Source organism: Diplodia corticola, assembly GCF_001883845.1.
Source record: "Diplodia corticola strain CBS 112549 chromosome Unknown scaffold6, whole genome shotgun sequence".
In the NCBI taxonomy this organism is placed as follows: domain Eukaryota; kingdom Fungi; phylum Ascomycota; class Dothideomycetes; order Botryosphaeriales; family Botryosphaeriaceae; genus Diplodia; species Diplodia corticola.
The window spans coordinates 39,906-59,604 of NW_017971485.1; the positions used below are offsets into that span (position 1 = coordinate 39,906).

The 19,699-nt window shown below is 55.5% G+C and overlaps 5 protein-coding genes across 5 annotated transcripts; 3 read left to right on the forward strand and 2 right to left on the reverse strand.

Moving 5' to 3' along the window:
- Positions 1–450: 450 nt before the first annotated feature.
- On the reverse strand, positions 451–2,283 carry BKCO1_600019 (trapp ii trs65; the record flags this gene model as incomplete). The annotated part of the gene is made up of 4 exons (XM_020277838.1): positions 451–619; positions 674–1,688; positions 1,738–2,025; positions 2,088–2,283. The coding sequence occupies 4 exons, from the start codon at positions 2,281–2,283 to the stop codon at positions 451–453; spliced, it is 1,668 nt and encodes a 555-aa protein (XP_020133916.1).
- A 455-nt stretch (positions 2,284–2,738) lies between these two features.
- Positions 2,739–5,250, forward strand: BKCO1_600020 (formin binding protein; the record flags this gene model as incomplete). Its single annotated transcript, XM_020277850.1, has 3 exons — positions 2,739–4,124; positions 4,181–5,032; positions 5,101–5,250. 3 exons carry the CDS (start codon positions 2,739–2,741, stop codon positions 5,248–5,250), a joined length of 2,388 nt encoding a protein of 795 aa, XP_020133751.1.
- An 893-nt stretch (positions 5,251–6,143) lies between these two features.
- On the reverse strand, positions 6,144–8,271 carry BKCO1_600021 (translation initiation factor rli1; the record flags this gene model as incomplete). Its single annotated transcript, XM_020277861.1, has 6 exons — positions 6,144–6,167; positions 6,235–7,565; positions 7,618–8,020; positions 8,071–8,082; positions 8,171–8,195; positions 8,252–8,271. The coding sequence occupies 6 exons, from the start codon at positions 8,269–8,271 to the stop codon at positions 6,144–6,146; spliced, it is 1,815 nt and encodes a 604-aa protein (XP_020133752.1).
- A 1,076-nt stretch (positions 8,272–9,347) lies between these two features.
- BKCO1_600022 (chromodomain helicase) lies at positions 9,348–14,641 on the forward strand (the record flags this gene model as incomplete). The annotated part of the gene is made up of 8 exons (XM_020277872.1): positions 9,348–9,842; positions 9,894–9,920; positions 9,979–10,066; positions 10,127–10,453; positions 10,504–10,547; positions 10,604–10,877; positions 10,931–14,315; positions 14,368–14,641. The coding sequence occupies 8 exons, from the start codon at positions 9,348–9,350 to the stop codon at positions 14,639–14,641; spliced, it is 4,914 nt and encodes a 1,637-aa protein (XP_020133749.1).
- A 1,877-nt stretch (positions 14,642–16,518) lies between these two features.
- BKCO1_600023 (vacuolar endopolyphosphatase) lies at positions 16,519–19,097 on the forward strand (the record flags this gene model as incomplete). Its single annotated transcript, XM_020277883.1, has 3 exons — positions 16,519–16,690; positions 16,751–17,294; positions 17,357–19,097. 3 exons carry the CDS (start codon positions 16,519–16,521, stop codon positions 19,095–19,097), a joined length of 2,457 nt encoding a protein of 818 aa, XP_020133750.1.
- Between the last annotated feature and the right edge of the window lie 602 nt (positions 19,098–19,699).

Here is a 19,699-nt window from a genome sequence, read left to right on the forward strand (position 1 = left end):
GTGTCGCCGCACACGGATAATGGGTATCGTCTGATCGCGGCGGTTGCGCTGAGGTGCTGGTCCAAGGGATATTGTGCGCAGGAGGGCGGTGCAGCACGCAAGTTGGCCGGAGGGTGGTGTTGCGAGGCGGAGTCGTCGCTCGTCCCGCGCTTCCTTACTCTGGCTCTGCTCTAATCAGCTGCCAATCCCAGCCCTGCATTCCCCACCCAACCCTGTCTCCCCAGCACTCGAACACTCGACAAGGCCGACTCACCTTTGCGCCGTGTCTTCCTTCGCATCTCTTTATTATTTCTATTCATCTAGGTATCTTATCTGAGGCATCGCTGCCAGTTTCAACCCGCCCCAACAACAGTCACGGGATGCGTAAGCCTGAAACGCGTCCAATGCATTGATCCCAAGAGCATCCTCCGACATATCTTCCTGCAAATCGCAGCATTTATCGTCTGCATTTCATGCTCCGCCAGATCGTTCATATGACACAATGATTGGGAGGTCATGTATGTCCGTGTATTCCTCCGTCTGTAGGTCTATTAGGCGCAGAGCCTCCAGGTTGAGTATCCCATCTTTGAATGGCTCCAGCTCTATCTGCGTATTCTTGCACGCGGATGGCCCCAGCGTACTTGACCACGAGTCAGCACAGCTCCGCCACCAGACAGGATAGTGAATGACTTACCCAATATGGAGCCCCCTCGACGTGTGGAGAAGTAAGTCTGGCGACTTCCCGACAGCGAGATCCTTGAATACGACCTGGAACTCCAGCCTGCGCTCCCTGTCAGAACGGTTGACAATGAATACGTCCCAGACGAAGGGCTCCGCGACGTAGACACGCTCCGGCCCCACTATGGTGACTGCGACGTCAATGATGCCTGCCGACGAGCCATCTTGCTGGCCGCCTTCCATGTATGGGAGAGAATCGGGTCCTAGTTGCCTCGACGAGGAAGTAGAGTTAATGCTGCTCAGGTTCCTCTGGTGCGCTGAACGTCCGAGGAGATGGTCTGGGACCCGGAGTTTTGATTTGAGCACGTGGGCGATGTCTACGTTTGTCCTCCAGTCGATTGCGACTTCTGGCTGGCATTCTTCTGATAGGAGCACCTTTGCTCTTATCCTGACGTCCAACGCGTGGATGTTCATGGGCACTGTGTAATCCTTGGACACATCGTTAGGTATCAGCTTGTACAACAGGGCAACTTGATCGCCGGATTTGTAGACATGCTCGTAGTCGCCACCGAGGTTCTCGCCACACGACTCTACGCGGCCATCCGAAAGAGCAAGCTCAACCTCGTTCAGGCTCAAGCTGTAGCCAGCCATTCCGGTTACTTCAAAATCGAAGGATGCGAAAATCGAGAGGTCTGACACTGGAGCGTAGCTCTTCGTGTACCGAATCCTCCATGCAAGCGCCGGAAACGCCCGAAAAGTCCGCCTGCTGGCATTCTGAAGCGGGCGCAAAAGGTCGCGCTCCACCGACGGGGCCGGGGCGACTTTGGTGATGCGCGAGGCGGACAGATGCGGTTTTACCCCCCGGAGGGCAGGGTCTCTGGCAAAAGCCTCTAACAGGTTGCCTGATAGAGGAGCCAAGCTCGGTAGATACTCGTCATCCAGAACCTCGGATTTGACCTGCTGCACAGGCTTTAGAGACGCCCCTACCGAGAAGTAAACCACCGGTTTCGGTAGTCTTGATCGCGGGTGCCCTAGAGTCAGTTAGACATGATCTGCAGAGTCGTTCAGTGCTGGAATTACCTATGAAGACCTCAACCTTCCAAGCTACATAGCAATACTCTTGAGAATTGCCGTTCTCGTAAGTGACGCCCTTGGAAGAGAAGAGAACCGGCTCTGCTGGATTCAGGACGGAGGCAGAATGGAGAAGTTCCTTTAGCGGGGGTGCGTGCGGAGTGCCTGCGTGAGACAGAGGAGCCGTCGACGTAGCGTAAGCTTCGACGTTGATGGCAAGTCGGCCCAGGTAGGACTTGAGGGTGTTCTCATCGGTGGTCGGCGTGCGGAGGACCACGTAGACCGGGACAAGTTCATCTAGATTCCTAGGAATGAGTAAGAAGCTTGCTTCAGGACTGTGCCCGGTTCCAAGCACATACCAAAGAAGAGAAACTGCCTCTGGGCTTGGAAAGGCAGGATCGAGGTGCTGGCTTCGTTTATGGCGCCGTCCCATGCAGCGAGCGACTTCTGCAGATCGGCGGCCGAAGCAGCAGGCACGACGGTCTCGACCAGGGAAGTCTCAGAAAAATCAGTGCTGGTGGTGCGCGAGTGGCCCGGAAGCCTGGCTGTCGTCATGGTTGATTGGGATGCCGGTGCTTTATGTAGAATGGTGCATCTTGTGTTCCTGTCATGCAAGGCGGGACGGGGAGCTGGCCTGGCTGAGGGCGGAGCTTTGGATGTGCAGCTCGCCGCCAGCCCGTGGGCAAAAGCACAACAAAGGGGAGTGGGAGGGCGGAATTGCGCGGGGGGCAGGTTCCTCGGGCCGGCGAGCTGATTCGAGTGCAGTCTGCAAGCAGCGAGAGGGTGTCGAGCCGGGGTGATGGTAAGGGGACAGCAGCGGTGTTGACGCTCGCGCCAAGCCCCGCCGCGCTGATCGCCGCCTTCACCGCCCGCGCAAAACTAGCCAGCGCCGCGCGCCTGGAAGCTCGTCACTGCGACTCGCCCGCCCTGCACCATCCACCCTCCACTCTTGACGCGTCTGCCCGCGCGCTGCCCGTCACAACGTCGCCTGCCCCCGGGTTGCTGTCGCCATGAACGGTCTTCCGCCAATGCCAGGTCTCTGGGCCGAGGCGCGCACCGCCGAAGGTCGCGTCTACTACTACAACTCTCAGACCAAGGTCACCCAATGGACGAAGCCGGACGAGCTTCTGACCCCCGTCGAGGTTGGTGCCCCCACCTCTTCTGCCCTCAACAAAACTGACAGCCCGCAGCGCGCCCTCAAAGATCTCCCGTGGAAGGAATACACCGCCGACGGCGGCAAGAAGTACTGGTACAACACCGAGACCAAACAGTCATCATGGGAAATGCCCGAGGCCTTCAAGGTTGCTCTCGCATCCGTGCCCCCTGCTCGTCCGCCCGCAGCGCCTGCTTCCCAGTTTGTAGCTGGCGCCGCCCCTACCTTTGCTTCACATGGCTATAGCAGAGACGCTCCCGACCGCGCGCCTGCCGACCGCCAGATAGGCTACTCGCAGTCCGAGAAGCTGGAGAGCTTGCGCTCTGTGCCATCCATCGACTCAAAGACCGGCCCTGAGTACTCTTCCTACGACGATGCCGAGGCCGCCTTCATGAAGCTCCTCAAACGTGCCGGTGTCCATCCCGACTGGACGTGGGACCAAGCAATGCGCGCCACCATCAGAGACGACCAGTATCGCGCCATCAAGGACCCTAAGGATCGCAAGGCGGCTTTTGAGAAATACGTCGTTGAGGTGCGCGAGCAGGAAAAGGAACGCGAGAAGGAGCGGCTTGCCAAGCTTCGCAATGACTTCAATAAAATGCTAAGGAGCCACCCAGAGATCAAGTACTACACTCGCTGGAAGACTGCTAAGCCAATTATCGAGGGCGAGACCATCTACCGCTCTGCGAAGAGCGATGAAGAGAGGAAGCAACTCTTCGAAGAGTACATTTGCGAGCTCTACAAGACGCACCTCGAGACTGAGGCCAAGGGTCGCCAGCAGGCCAGTGAGGAGCTTTCGTCATTGCTTGGCGAACTTCAGCTCGAACCGTACAGTCGTTGGACACAGGTCCGGGACGTGATCAAAGAGCACGAGCGATTCAAGGGTGATGAGAAGTTCGAGTTGTTGAGCAAGTTGGATCTCCTGAAGGCTTTCGAGGCCCACATCAAGACTCTTGAGCGCAGCTTTAACGAGGTTCGCCAGAAGCAGAAGCAATCCAGAGCGAGGCGTGAGCGCCAGAACCGGGACAAATTCATCGCGCTGCTCAAAGAGCTCCGCAGTGACGGCAAGATCAAAGCTGAAACGAAGTGGAAAGAGATCCACCCTTTCCTCGAGAATGACCCCCGCTACGTTGCAATGCTGGGCCAGGCGGGCTCAACTCCTTTGGACTTGTTCTGGGATGTTGTCGAGGAAGAAGAGCGCTTCTTGCGGAGTAAGAGACATGATGTCGTTGAAGTTCTTGAAGTGAGTTTCCCCCGCAAAGAAGCTGTTCTTGAGATATTGTGGCTGACAACGTATAGGAGCGTCGCTTCGAGATCACCCAAAGTACCACTCTGGATGAGTTTATACCACTGATGCGATCTGAAAGGCGTACAGCAACTCTCGATGACCACTCCCTTAAGCTTCTCCTTGAGCGTCTAAAGGAGAAGGAGCAGCAGCGTTCCGAAGCTAACAAACATCAAGCTGAGCGTGTCCAGCGCCGGCACATTGATAATCTGCGTTCTCGTATCAAGAGATTGGAGCCCCCGGTCACTCTGGAAGACACATGGGAGCAGGTACGTCCTCGCCTTGAGAAGTTCGAAGAATTTCGACTGCTGGAATCGGACGAGCTGCGTCGCACTGCTTTCGACAAGCACTTGCGTCGCTTGAAGGAGAAGGAGGACGACCACGAGCGCGAGCGCGAACGCGACCGCAGCAGGCGTGATCGCGACCGTGAGCGTGAACGTGAACGTGAACGTGATCGAGAACGGGACCGTGACCGTGAGCGGGATCGCGACCGGGACTACCGCAACGGCCATGGCCGCCGCCATCGCACCCGCACCCCCGAGCCGGATGCCTACGAGGCGGATCGCCGCAAAGCGCAAGCGGACCGTGAGCGCCAGTACCGCAAGTCCAGCCTGACTGGCTTGTCGCCGCCGCCGCGCAGCAGAGATTGGCGTGGCGATCGCTACGTTAGCGACAGAAGAGAGGTCAGTAGCCTGAGCCATTATGATCGCGAACGCAGAGAGCGCGATGTCGAGCGTGAACGCTCTTACATCAGCCGTGCCGACCCGCGTGAGAAGGCTAGCGAACTCGACTACGGCGACAGCAGAGCTGGCAGCATGAGGCGCAGGAGAGACAGCGAGAGCCCGGAGAACAAGCGGGATGCCAAGGTCAGTGCATTCATCCCGCCACCGCCGTCTGCGGGTAGAAGAATGGGCTATACTAATGGATTTTACAGAGAACTCGTAGGGAAACTCGTGAGCGTACCTTCTCCCCTCGCCATCACAGATCTAGGACTCCCGAGAAGAAGGCCCAGCCTGCCGAACCGCCCAAAGAGGACGCCGCTCTTCGCTCGGGCAGTGAGGAGGGTGAGATTGAGGAGGATTAAGCAGCACGAGCAGCTGGCAGCACGACGAGTGCAGCGACACTCAGGCAACTACTCCCCCCGGAGCCGAGTTACATACTCCTCGATTGCTATCTGGCCGCTAACAGTTCCTCGTCCCCTCATCCCATCTGTTTCACATTTATCCTCACTCTCATCGCAGTTCGGGAAGAGAACGACCCCAAAAAAAACTCGCATCATCAAGAAGCAAGGACAGCCTGGTATGTCAAAAGCATTTTTTTGATTTTGGCGGCTTCCTGTCTATAAACTACGATGCAGTTACTTTGCCCTTCTTTGTCTCACCGAGATCACGAAGAAACCCTTCCAGTGTACAATACGGTGCTGCCCATTCTAGGCATCTTGATTGGATTAGCACTTCCCATAAAATAGGACAATGCAAATTTGAACTCTCCTTTAATGAATTATGCGCAAGGTCGGTCTTTCGTGCAAATGGACGTCAAATGGAGAGAAATAATATATGATGACGATTAAGTAAAGCAGCTGGTCACCTAGCTTGACCCGTAGTGGAACCTCTTATCTCAGACGCAAATACTCCCTATGCATACAGCACGCGCACGAACTACACCACCACGAAGACCGACAATCCCGGTGGCAAAGGTAGCTGCGGCGGCAGCAGTGGGAATGACGCCATCGAGGCGCGACCACAGGAGGTAGACCGCTGCAGGTGGTGTATGTCGTCATCGTCATCTTCGTCAGACGCGTTCTCCTCCTCAGGGAGCCCATTTTTACCCCGCCTCTGTATGCTCGCTTTCTTTTTTCCGCCGCCGCGATTGCCTAAAAATGCTCCGTCCCCATAAACGCCATTGTTGCTAACCGAAGGAGGTGGGAAGTGGTCGTGACGATGAGGCGGCTTGTAGTCCTTCTTTGGGACAGCCTCTTCAACTCTCTTCTTCCAGGAAGAACTGTGATTCGGAATGTCAGTGAATATGAAATTGAGATGAAATTGAAGGGGGAAGGGGTTTGGCTTACGTAGTTGCCGGCCGACTTCTGGTCCTGGTCCATCTGGGAGTTGTACTTGTTGATACGGGGACGGTACGAGTTGGGGTCACGGCGGAAGGTGACATCCAAACTCTTCAAGAATTTGTTGCAGCCAGTCAACAAGCTTTCGGGAGTGTTCGCACGAGCGTCGATCGAAGGCTTGCCGTCGAAGACGATGACGCGATCGGCAAGATAGGTGGCCATGATGAAATCGTGCTCGACGATGAAGGCAGTCTTCTTCGAATGCATGATGAAACGCTTAATGACGCGGGAGGCGACGATACGCTGCTCAGAGTCGAGATACGCCGAGGGCTCGTCAATGAGGTAAATGTCGGCGGGGATACCAAGGGCCAAGACAATTGCGACACGCTGCAATTCACCACCAGACAGGTTCTGAACCTCCTGGTCGATGAAGTCGTCCATCTTGAGGGGCTTGTACACGTCGGTCTGGAACTGTGGGTTGAGGAAAGCAGCCTTGATCTTCTTGAAGAACAGTTGGCGGACGGTGCCCTGGAACTTGGGAGTGATGGTCTGGGGTTTCATGGAGATGTTCATTGGGGGAACGGTCTTGCCGCTGTCGGGCTTGAGAGCACCGGCAAGCATCTTACAGAAGGTCGTCTTGCCAGTTCCGTTCTCTCCCATCATGACAATGATTTCCGAATCGGTGAAACTGCCAGGCTCGATCGCAAGGTGGAAGTTGCCCATCGTCTTCTCCATGGCCGGGTAATTGAATCCACGCGACTTGTCCGTCGAGTAGTCCTCGGTCGCGTCACCAATGTGGAAATGCAGGGACTCTTCACGGAAGCGGAGGTTTTCCGTGGGGATGTTGCCGTCGAGGAAAATGTTGATACCTTCTCTAACGGAGTAAGGCATGGTAACGACACCATAGACGGCGGGCTTGCCGTAGAGGACGCAAACGAAATCCGAAAGATAATCAAGGACAGACAAATCGTGCTCGACAACAATGACATAGTCATCGGGACGGAGCAAGCTGCGGATCATCTTACCAGCGTTAAGACGCTGCTTGACGTCGAGGAAAGAGGAAGGCTCGTCAAACATGTACACATCCGCCTTCTGGATGCACACAGAGCCGATGGCGAAACGCTGCATCTCTCCACCGGACAATTGAGTTACCTCGCGGTCGAAAATGTGCCTCAGTTCCAGCTCGTCGAGGACCTCGTCAAGGTTGTTGTTCGCCGCACGGCCGGAGATGAGCGTTCCCACGCGCTTGTCGGCGGCCTTGATAGCCTTGGGAATCTGATCGACATACTGGGGCTTAATGATGGCCTTCAGGTTGTCTTCGAGAACCTTCGTGAAGTAGTCTAAACATCGTCAGCACATCGACTGCTGCTCGCTGCCGGACTGAACGCTTACTCTGCAGCTCTGAGCCACGGAAATACTTCAGGATCTCCTCCCAGTCAGGCGGGTTGTCATATCTGCCCAAGTTCGGCTTCAACTTGCCACTGAGAATCTTCAGCGCAGTACTCTTGCCGATACCGTTTGTTCCGACAAGACCAAGAACCTGGCCGGGACGGGGCATAGGCAGCCTGTGCAGCTTGAAGCTGTTCGCCGAGTATCTGTGCGTGACTTGGGTGTTCAGATTCGTGGGCAAGTTGATGATGTTGATCGCGTCGAACGGGCATTTCTTCGGGCAGATACCGCATCCTATACACAGGCGCTCGGAGATGAAGGCGATTTTAGACGTTGGGTCGACCTCGATGCACAGCTTGCCAGTGCGCACGACGGGGCAAGCTTTCTTGCATTCCTGCCTGCATTTCTGGGCCAGAGTCAGCGACGGTCGCGGCGCGTGGCGGGGTGCGCTCGTACCTTGGGTTTGCACTGTATGCGACACCTGCAGTTAGCGTGCGAGAACATTCAAAATTCTGCCACCGCGGGGTTGGCGGGGCTTTCGCGCGGCGTGGCGCACCTTGTCGCTGTTGATAATAGCGATTCTGAACGCAGAGTCAGTCTCGCACGAACTCGGCCAGAATGGCTTCGGTGTGCGTACCTCGTGAGCTTGTCCGTCATGGTGTGCGGCCGGTGCCTGGTGGGCGTGTGTGTTTTTCAGAGCCGAAGTGCGACGTGCGCGCAGTGATGAAACGGAGTCGGGAGGGCGTCGAAGCGGCGGCACACGAGGGGGTCGTTGGAGGCCGTAGAAAACCACGGGCGAGACGTCCCAGAGCGCAACGCTGCGGCGATCAAGTGGATGCTTGGACAGCGGCAGGAGGGTCGCAGTGGACAGGCGCGAGTGGCTTTGTCGGTGAATGGGCACGCTTATCCTCCCGCAAGTGATTGGTCCTGCGTGGCCGGGGTGGTCAACGTCACGGAAAGTCGTGGCCGCCTCGAGCGCGTGCGGGCGTGGACTCGGCAGTACAGAGCGCGGGCGCGTGCTACGCAGCACCAGCTGTCGACCAGGCTCCAAGGCCACGACCGCAATTGCACCTGCACGCTCTCGAAGACGCCTGCTCCAGCGCACTCTGCTCCCCATCTTGCCAGCCGGCGCCGGTGCCAGCGGATTTTTTGCGTTCAGTTGCCGGTACGAGTTCCAGCCAGCGAGCGCGCTAGGCTATTTTTGGGTGGCCTGGATCTGACCGCGCTCCATAGGGCTGCTGCGTCGGCGAAGGCTCATCTTGCCGCTCGTCTTCACACTCCATACACGAGAGACACCAGGAGCCACCACCCACCACGACACCTTCCCGCGCCAAGTGCATATCCACCCGGTAGCCTCGAGCCATGGCCTGTACGTGCCCGATTTTCCTGTCACCCTGCCCTTCTCATGCTTGCTTTACGTCGCCCCGCCCTGCTGCCTTTGGAGCGCTCGGCGAAGGCCATCATACCCTACCTCATATACCATGCCGTCATCTCAGATGCTCGCATAGTCGAGTATACTGGTGTATACCCTCATCGCTACGGCTTTCTACCACCCTAGAGTCTGCTCTAGCCCCCTCAGCGCCCCATTGACCCCTTCCTCACACGTCTTCATCGTTCCCAGCCTCAAGTCATCACGACCATCATTTTGCGGTCGGACCCTGTTTTCTCCTCATCGTCAAGACCCTTTAAGTCGCTTTTTGAAGATTCTTGGTCGCGTAACCTCGCCGATTCCAATGCACCTTGATTCACTCCGCCGGGCCACGTTTCCATCGAGAAATCGAGCTGACCATCTCCTCCATCCAGCCGGGTCCATCCTCATGCACTCTCCGGGTAATCCGACCACCTCTCTGCCCATAGTCAACGGTCATGGCTCTCCCTTAGCACACAATGTGACCAACGCCGACGACGAAGACGCACCCAGCGAAAGCGAACTGTCCGACCCCACGAACCGTGCCGCCGCAGCTCTATCGCCATCCAGCGATGCCCAGAGTCCCGTACAAGATGAGGATAACGAGGTAGAAGCGCTGTCGGACTCGTCCCACAGCGAAGATGCGGAGGGCTCAGAAGACGGAGACTACGAGTCGGAGACGCCGCCTGTCCAGTCAGACAACGAAGAAGTTGATCGGTCATCATCGGAGGACTCGCAGAGACCCCGGAAACGGAAAGCTAGTGTTGAAGATGATGAGTACATAAACCAGAATCCAGAGCTCTACGGTCTCAGGAGAAGCGTGCGTTCTCATAACTAATCGTGTTGGACTCTTCACTGAACTCTGCCGTAGGGCCGCGCTCGCGCAAACCGTCGCGTGGTATGTTATCCTCCGCGCATGCATCTCTAGTTTCACTTCCACTGACACCTCTCCACAGATTGACAGCAGCTCCGAGGAAGATGACTCTGATTCCGATGCTGTCAATTCCCGCCGGAAGAAGCGGAGAACAACTGCTCCTGCTAGAGGTATGTTGTCACTGGACCAGTCGAGTACTCAACTTCGTGGCCAAGCTGACTTCCTCTTAGGCTCTCGTCGCCCCTCGCCGGACCCTCCCTCACCTTCTGGGTCGGAGTCTGACTCTGACGCTTACGTTGGCGGTCGCCGTCAAGTTCCCACCAAGAAACAACGAAGACACCGACACTTGGTGGCCTCAGGACGAGCACCACCTTCGCAGGCCGAAGTTCGTTTCTCAACGCGTAATGCCGCGAAGGTCACGAGTTATAACGAGGATGACGACGACATGTTCAGCGAGGAATCAGAGGAGATGACGCCCAATTACTGGGTCGCTACCGAGGAGGATGACAGTCCGCAGATTGACAGAATCATCCTCCATCGGCGAAGAGAAGAATCCGGTCAGTACCAGGTACACCCCCTCGGACCTGCATGCCTAACTGTCGACTAGATGGAGAGATGAACAGCCTGACGAAATATGATTTCGAGTACCTGGTATGCTGCCCTTCGTCTATGATCTCTCGAGCCATTCCTGCTAACTGTATGAGCAGATCAAATGGGTTGGCAAGGCTCCCTTTCACGCAACGTATGAGGAGTTCAACTCGCTGGCCGGATACAAAGGGTTCAGGAAAGTCGAGAACTACTTTCGCAAGATCGTCCTGGAAGAGATCATGATAATGGGTGACCCCGAGGTTCCTTCCGAAGAGAAGGAGAAGTGGAACCTCGACCGTGAGAAGGTCGAAGACCTTCACGCGGATTCACAGCACGTTGAACGTGTCATCGCTTCCCAGGAGGGTGAGGAGGAAACGGAATACCTCGTGAAATGTATTTGCAACCCCTACATACCTGTAATTCTAAATACTGACATATTGCTACAGGGAGAGCTCTCCCGTACGAGGAATCTACTTGGGAGCCGGCCTCATTGGTCGGTCAGCTTGCACAAGAGCAGATTGACCGGTACCTCGACAGATCCTCGAAAGTTCCCGTCTCCGACAAGCGTGAGTCCAGCATCGCCACGCGTCGGAAGTACGTCGCTATTCGCGAGCAACCCGATTACATTAAGTTCGGCCAGCTCAGAGACTTCCAATTGAGAGGTGTGAGCTTCTTGGCGTACCACTGGTGCAAAGGAGAAAATGCCATTCTTGCCGACGAAATGGGTCTTGGCAAGACGGTGCAAACAGTGTCCTTCATGAACTGGTTGCGACATGATCGTAACCAACAAGGGCCGTTTGTGGTAGTCGTCCCACTCTCAACCCTGCCTGCATGGGCGGAGACCTTCGACAACTGGGCACCTGACATAAACTATGTTGTCTACAACGGCAACGAAGCCTCTCGGAAGATCATCCGCGAGTACGAAATGCTGGTCGACGGCAACCCCAAGAGGACTAAGTTCCATGTGCTCCTGACGACGTATGAGTTCGTTCTTGCCGACTCCGCTTTCCTTTCGCAGATAAAGTGGCAGTTCATGGCCGTAGATGAGGCTCATCGACTGAAGAACCGTGAGTCTCAGCTATACGCCAAGCTGATGGACTTCGGGGCACCAAGTAGACTCCTCATCACCGGTACCCCCATGCAAAACACATTGGGCGAGCTCTCTGCCCTGATGGACTTTATCATGCCCGGGATGATCGAAGTCGATGAGAACATTGACCTGCAGTCAGAATCTGCCAGTCAGAAGATTGCCGAGCTCACTAATGCAATCAGCCCGTACATGATTCGCCGGACCAAGCAGAAGGTAGAGAACGACTTGCCGCCTAAGACCGAGAAGATCATTCGCGTCGAACTCTCTGATCTCCAACTCGAGTATTACAAAAACATCCTGACCAGGAACTATGCCGCCCTGAATGCAAGTGCCAAGGGCCCAAAGCAGTCACTACTCAACATCATGATGGAATTGAAGAAGGCCAGCAACCATCCTTACATGTTTGCTGGTGCTGAGGAACGCATGCTTGCAGGTAACTACCGCCGGGAAGAGCAACTCAAGGCGCTTGTTACAAGCAGTGGTAAGATGATGCTTCTCGACCGTTTGTTGACGAAGTTGAAGAAAGATAATCACCGTGTCCTGATCTTCAGTCAGATGGTCAAGATGCTGGACATTCTCGGTGATTATCTGCAGCTTCGCGGATATCAATTCCAGAGGCTGGACGGTACCATCACCTCCGGCCAAAGACGGCAGGCTATCGACCACTTCAATGCTTTTCAGAGTCAGGATTTCTGTTTTTTGCTCTCCACCAGAGCTGGTGGCCTTGGCATCAACCTGATGACAGCTGATACTGTCATTTTATTCGACTCCGACTGGAATCCTCAGGCTGACCTTCAGGCTATGGCTCGTGCTCACCGTATCGGTCAGAAGAACCCCGTCACGGTGTACCGACTTGTGTCGAAGGACACTGTTGAAGAGGAAGTTCTCGAGCGAGCACGCAACAAGCTCATGCTCGAATACATCACCATTCAGCGCGCCGTCACAGACAAGGGCGACAAAGAGGCTTTCGATCGAGCTGCTAGGGCTGTCGCAGAGCCGACTTCATCTGACGACATCAACCGCATCCTCAAGAAACGTGGTCAGAAGATGTTCGAGCAAACTGGAAACCAGAGGAAACTGGAAGAGCTTGACATTGACGCCGTCTTGGAGAATGCCGAGGAGCACAAAACAGAACAGCCTGAGGGCATCACCACTGACGGTGGCGAGGAGTTCCTTAAGAGCTTTGAGTACACTGATGTCAAGCTCGACCTTGAGTGGGACGACATCATTCCCAAAGACCAACTTGAGGAGCTCAAAGCGGAGGAGAAGCGCAAGCAAGACGAAGAGTTTCTCGCCAAGGAAATCGAGCAGAGCCAGCCTAGGAAGCGTAAGGCGCCCGACGAGGAGCGTGAGCAACGCGCTGCCAAGAAGCGAGCTCGCCAGGCTGCTCAAGAGGCTGCAGAAGCTGCTCAATCGGGTGATGAATCCAGCCCTGACGACGATCCGAAACGGCCTTTGTCTGAGAAAGAGATTCGAAACCTCATCCGAGCGCACGAGAAATTCGGATCCATTGAGGAACGTGGCGATGAAATGATCAAGGAAGCCAGGTTGACAAATCGCGACAGAGATGTTGTGAAGGCAACCTTGAAAGAAGTGATGGACCACTGCCGAGATCTGTTGAGGGAAGAACAAGCAAAGAACGAGGCGATGGCACGTGAAAACAATAAGATCCTTACCAAGAAGGATAAGAAGGCCATCCTGTTCGACTGGAAGGGCGTGAAGAGACTCAATGCCGAGACGATCTTGGAGCGGCCAAACGAGATGAGACTCATCAAAGAGGCTGTTGCTGCAGCTTCTGACTGGCGCAACCTCCGGCTTCCAGAGGCTTCGAAACCTGCCCACTACACGTGTCCCTGGGGTGCACGGGAGGATGGAATGCTTGCGGTTGGGATTTCCAGACATGGCTATGGCTCGTGGGTCGCCATTCGCGATGATGCAGAGCTTGGCATGCAAGACAAATTCTTCTTGGAGGAGCACCGCGTGGATAAGAAAGAGGAGCGGAGCAAAGCCGAAGACAAGAACGCCAAATCACCAGGCGCGGTCCACCTTGTTCGCCGAGCCAATTACCTCATCAGCGTCCTGAAGGATAAGGCTTCCAACGGCACAAACGCTGCGGCGAAGAGAGCTTTGGATAACCATCATCGCAACAACAAGAAGTGGAGCGCTTCGCGTCGTCCAGAGAAGCAAGGAAGTGCTTCTGCCAGTCCTGGTCCTGCCAACATGCGCAAGGTCAACCGCGAGCAAGACAGGGCTCGTCACCGCACCCAGAGCCACAGCGAGCATCGTCACGAGCATCGTCACAATGAACACCGGCACGGCGAGCACCGTCACGGCGAGCACCGTCACGGCGAGCATCGTCATAGTTTGGATCGTCGTTCAGAGAAGCCCGACCGAAACGGGACTCCTGAAATCCGCCGCAAGGCCAGTGGTGAGCTTGATGACAAGCACAAGTCGAAAAACAAGCACCACCGGCCTGACGAGCGACCTCGGAACTCCAGCGAGAGTCACCATCGTCGCGAATCAAGCGCCTTGAATGGTCATTCCGGTCGTGACATGCAGTCGGCGAAGATGCTCAAGCCTGTGCAAGAGAACCTCGATGCGCTTGTCAAGTGTACATCAGTCAAGATGCCTGACCGTGTGGAAAGGTCTTTGTCGTTGAAGAAGGAGTTCAAGAAGGTCGGACAATTCATTTCAGTGGGCTTGCGGGACAGAGCGAGCCCAACGGAAAAGGCTCGTTTATGGTAAGACGAATCAGCTCGGCTTCGGAACCATGCAATGACTAACCAGAGGCAGGGATTTCATTGCCAACAACTTCTGGCCCAGCAAGGGTGTGGAAGGCTCGAAGCTGAATGACATGTATCAAAAGATAAAAATATCCGAAGACAAGGCCAAGACGACGGGTGGCGAGCACGACAAGACCAAGGTCGACGGTCAAAACTCCAAGGCGGGCGGCAAGCCGGAGCCAAAGGGCAGGGGTGAGCCTGGGTCTCAAGAAAAGGGGCAAGGCGCGAGTACGGAGCAGTCGAAAGACAAGGTGACGAACGGGGAAGAAACAAAAGCCACGTGACAGTGGCACCTGAGATCCACAGGCATGGGAAACGGCGTTTTCATAAGCTATGGCGGGGGCATGTTTGCCATTGATCTCTGCATCCACAAAGCATAGCATGGTGTTTGGGTATCTTGGTCTATTCCAGCTTTCTTTTCCTCGTGGGATTCTATTTGCGGGCCGAGCCCCGTGGTGGAAATTATCAAGGAGTTCCGTCGGGATTGCGTTCGTTTGATGGGCTGCATCATTAGTTGGCTTCACGACCCCAACGTCGCTTGCATATTTGACAGGCGCTCGGCACAGATGGGAAAGGGGCCTGGCGAGGCCGAGTACGTGATTTTCGTTATCCTTTCATTTTTCTCTTATTTGTCTAGCCTCTGGTTGCGCAAATGTCACAGGGCGAGCAGAAAGCAAGCATATGTGGCAGCATTACTGTTTTTATCTTCAAGGTGACTCATTCAGCATAGGGTTATGATACAGTCTTAGGTACCTACTCCCGCTAGAGGGCGGTGTGACAGAAGGGCAACTTGGAAATCCCGAGAAGCCTTTCCACGTAGGAGTAAAAAATAAAACTACATAGAACGTGGGGATTTATCAGATGGGTGCAGCCTAAGGCCTCTCGAATCATGTTCTCCATGACACAGCTCACGAATACATACTATCAACAAGTACTCTCAAGGTGCCCCAAGGAAGTTTGAACAGAAGCGAGAATTGCTTCGCGGTCTCGAGTAGGCAAAGGTACTCGCAGGGACCGTCTGCCCGCGGTTCTTCGATTCGTTTCTATTCTTAGTGGCTTGTGACCTTCATGCATGCGTTCGCTGATCTCCCCTGCGCCCTTTTTCCAACGTCGGCGTTTCCGCCGTGCTTGGTTTGCCCGTGGTCATTGGCGGGGAGGCTTTCACACCTTCCAGCCCAGACTCGTCCGTCGTCGGTGGTGCGCCAGAACTCTCGAGAGGTGGGTGAAACGCCTCAGCACGAGCGTGGGATCAGCTGCATGGTAAAAGAGATCATGGTCCAACCAGGGTGCATCGTGGATGACACAATGGCCTTTGAGGCGCGTCACGCTCACGCACATAAGCCGGCGAAAATGCGGGGAAGGAAGCATTGCGGGGTGTTCTTGTGAGGCGGTAAGCAGGCAGGGTAAAAGTTTTCCAGCTAGTCTGGTGTCTCGAGGGGCGAGGCGTGGTACTGAACGCCCTGTGTAATGAAAACGTAACAATCGGACAGACGTCTTCGTGTTTGTTTTCCGCCTTCCGGGCTACAGTCAGCGGCGAGAATCAACGTAAGCATGAGATAGCCAAAGTAGTGTGGAGCATGAGGGTGCGTGGCACCAAAAGAGCGGGCGGAACAGCTGGCCGCTTGCGGTGGTGGTGATGCCGAACTCCCGGGTGTTGATGCCTTGTCGGCGCCTCGTCGGGCGTGTTTTCCCCAGCGTTTCTTCACGGGCAGCTCGTGCTAATAAGGGGGTGTTTCGGCTCTCGAGCTTCGGCTCGCGAGGAAAACATGTGTCCGCCGAGCCGTGTGACTTGCGCGAATAAGCAGGCTCGCGTGCTGCTGGCCGGGTGGAACAGAAACAGCGTGGGCAGCGAGTGCAGCAGCGTGTGCATCACACGACCGGACGGGAGGTTGCCACGCGACGTTGGGCTGCGCGAGAGCGAGCGGTGGACAATGAGCACCTTGGTGGCTTTGGCCTTGACCGCAACGTCATGGGCCCGGCCTGCCAATCACCGCGCCTGCCCTATGCTCGTGTCGTAGGAAGAGACGTGCCTCGCGCGCCTGCCAAGTTGCGCCTGGCCTTCGCACTTCCGCCGCCGACGGGCAACCCGATATAGAGCGCGTGCGACCAGCCTTCAGCCGCCGCCTGGTTGCTCTCTCGTCCTCCTGCCTCTCCTTGCACCATGATTGTGCGGCCTGCCCTACCGCTGGCCTGCGCCCTCGCCTCGACGCTGATTGCCTCGCCAGCCTGCGCCTTTAGCGTACCTGCAGCAATCGGCAACCACCCGCCCGCCTCGCTTCTCCCCTCGTCGTCACATTCTCGTCCTCTAACCGGCAAATTTCTCCACATTACCGGTACGCAATTGGCCACCCCCCGTCTTCGCCAGTCGCTCGCATCCTGACTCCGACATGTAGACTTCCACCCCGACCCCTTCTACAAGACTTACGGCAGCACCGCCAAGGAGGGCGCCTGCCACCGTGGCCATGGCCCGGCAGGCTACTACGGCGCTGAGACGTCGGGCTGCGACTCCCCGCTGACGCTGGTGAACGCAACCTTTGACTGGATCCGCGACAACATCCGCGATGACATCGACTTCATCGTCTGGACCGGCGACTCGGCTCGCCACGACAACGACGAGGAATACCCGCGCAGCAATGACCAGGTCATCCAGCTGAACCAGCTCATCGTCAACAAGTTCAGAGAGGTTTTTGCTCGCTCCGACGATGACGATGACGACCCTACCAACGACTTCATCGTACCCATCGTCCCGACTTTTGGAAACAATGACATCCTGCCGCATAACATTTTCCTCGAGGGCCCCAACCACTGGACTTCGACCTATCTGGATCTTTGGCGGAGCATGATTCCCGAGGAGCAAAGGCATCAATTCCAGCGAGGCGGTTGGTTCCAGGTCGAGGTCATCCCGAACAAACTGGCAGTCTTCAGCCTGAACACCATGTGAGTCCGGTTGCACAAGGCATCACCAAGCCTATGGCGCTCGACAACTGACGTGAGACAAGGTACTTCTTCGACTCCAACTCGGCTGTCGACGGCTGCGCCATGGAGTCTGAACCGGGTTACGAGCATATGGAATGGCTGCGCATCCAGCTACAGATCCTGCGTGAGCGCGGCATGAAAGCCATGCTGATCGGACACGTGCCGCCCGCCCGCACCGAGAACAAGCAGAGCTGGGATGAGACTTGCTGGCAAAAGTATGCCCTGTGGCAGCGCCAGTACCGCGACGTTATAGTCGCCTCGCTGTATGGCCACATGAACATCGACCATTTCCAGCTGCAGGATTTCAACGATATCAGGCCGTCGACCGAGAAGGGGAAGATGAAGGGTTCGTTGAAGCAGAAGATCTCCCTAAATCCCAGTAGCGAGGGCGAGGTTTCGACAATGGGCGCACCTGACTACTTGATGGACTTGCGGAATGAGTGGGCGAACCTGCCCAGTCCCAAGAAGAGCGCCAAGACTGCGGCAGAAGAGGATGACGATGAGTCAATGTTCGAAAAGGTCCAGGATTTCTTTGGGTTGAAAAAGGGGAAGAAGGGAAACAAACATTTCTTGGACGAGATCGGCGGACCCTGGGGGGAGCGTTTCAGCTACTCCCTCATCGGCCCTTCCATTGTTCCGAACTACTTCCCAACCCTGAGAGTGTTCGACTACAACATCACAGGCTTGGAAAGTCTCGGGCGTCTGGACCATCCTCGACATCTGCCCGGAGAACGTCTTCAAGAAATCTTTGAGAGGGATTTGGCAGATGCGTACCAGGATCAGGGCGATGACGACGAATTCTTCCCCACGAGGAAGTCCAAGCACGAAGAGTCTTCCAAGAAGAAAAAGAAGCACAAGAAGAAGAAGTACAAGTTCACCGTTCCCACGCCGCCTTCCAAGTCCTCACCTCCGGGTCCCGCCTATTCGCCGCAAACCCTGTCCCTCCTCGGCTACACCCAGTACTTCGCCAACTTGACTCGTCTCAACAATGATTTCCTCAAGTCGGCCGCCTACCTCGCTACCACTACTTCTGCTGCCAGCGACAACACTACCGTCAATCCAACCTCCCTTCTGTATGCTGACTATACGGATGGCGACGATGCGGATAATGGCGACGGTTTCGGTGCCCAGCGCTGGCGCAACGGCAAGCACCACGGCAAGAAGCCGAAGCATCCGACTCCACACCCGCTCCCATTCGAATTCGAGGTCTTCTACCAAACTCACAACAAGAGTGATTCGTTCAAGTTGAAGGACTTGACCATGCGGAGTTACATCGATTTGGCGAGGAGGATTGGAAACTTCAACAAGAAGAGTAAGAACACAAAGGGGTTGGGCGGCGTTGAAGACGTGGAGTTGGGGGATGTTGTCGATGTGATGAACGAGCTGATTGGGAGCAACGTAGACGAGCGGGAGCATGGGCTGGTTGAGCACGAAGAGGAGGAAGATGACGAGTACCACGAAGTTTACGAAGCCGACGATGACGAGGAAGAAGACGAAGATGAAGACGAAGGCGAGAACATCGACGCCGAGAAGAAAAAGAAAAAGAAAAAGAAGAACAAGAACAAGAACAAGCACCGCAAGAAAGGCCCGAAGCACCATGTCTGGTACACCTTCATCGAGCGCGCCCTCGTGGGAACCATGAGCCGCGACGAGATCGACGAGCGCTTCGGTTGGATTCCGAAACCGACTGAGGCTGGAGTCGCATACGAATCGCCAGTGTCATCGCCTGTCAAGGACGAGGGCTTGGGCAACGGCGAGATTTGATGACCAGACTTCATTTGCAGAAATGCGTTTTATCAAGGGTCCTTTTTCTTCCTTCTCTCATTTGTGGGTGTATCCTCCCGGATTTGCATAGCGTACACGGGTTCAGTTGGACTTCTGGGCGTGGGCACGGATGGCGTTGGATGGATGCTTGCTTCCTAAAATATTCTTCTCCATATTTCGCTTTGATTTCAGGATCTACATGAGCGTCATCGACGTGATCTTCATAACGGCAGAGAATGTGATTGATGGCGGCCGCAGTCGTTCCGGGAGTCGTTCCTGTGGGTTCCGGACTTGTCATTCATAGAAAATTTCGATTCGCTCTGCCGGTGAGAGGAGAGGCGTAGAGGCATCGACCGTGCATACAGATATATAGAACATAGAAGTGGGGGAGAGCATGACAGTTGGTTACACAAGTGCATCACATAAAACGGGTGAAGAATGCTTTCATCAAATTGCCATAAATATTCGTTTCTTTTTCCGTGGACAGCAGAGAGAAGACCGCCGGGACAACCAACGCCTACCACCGCTCATCACAGATGCACTTCATTTCCATCTTCGCTCATGACAATGTGTGTCGAGGGGACAAGAGGATTTGTTTCCTC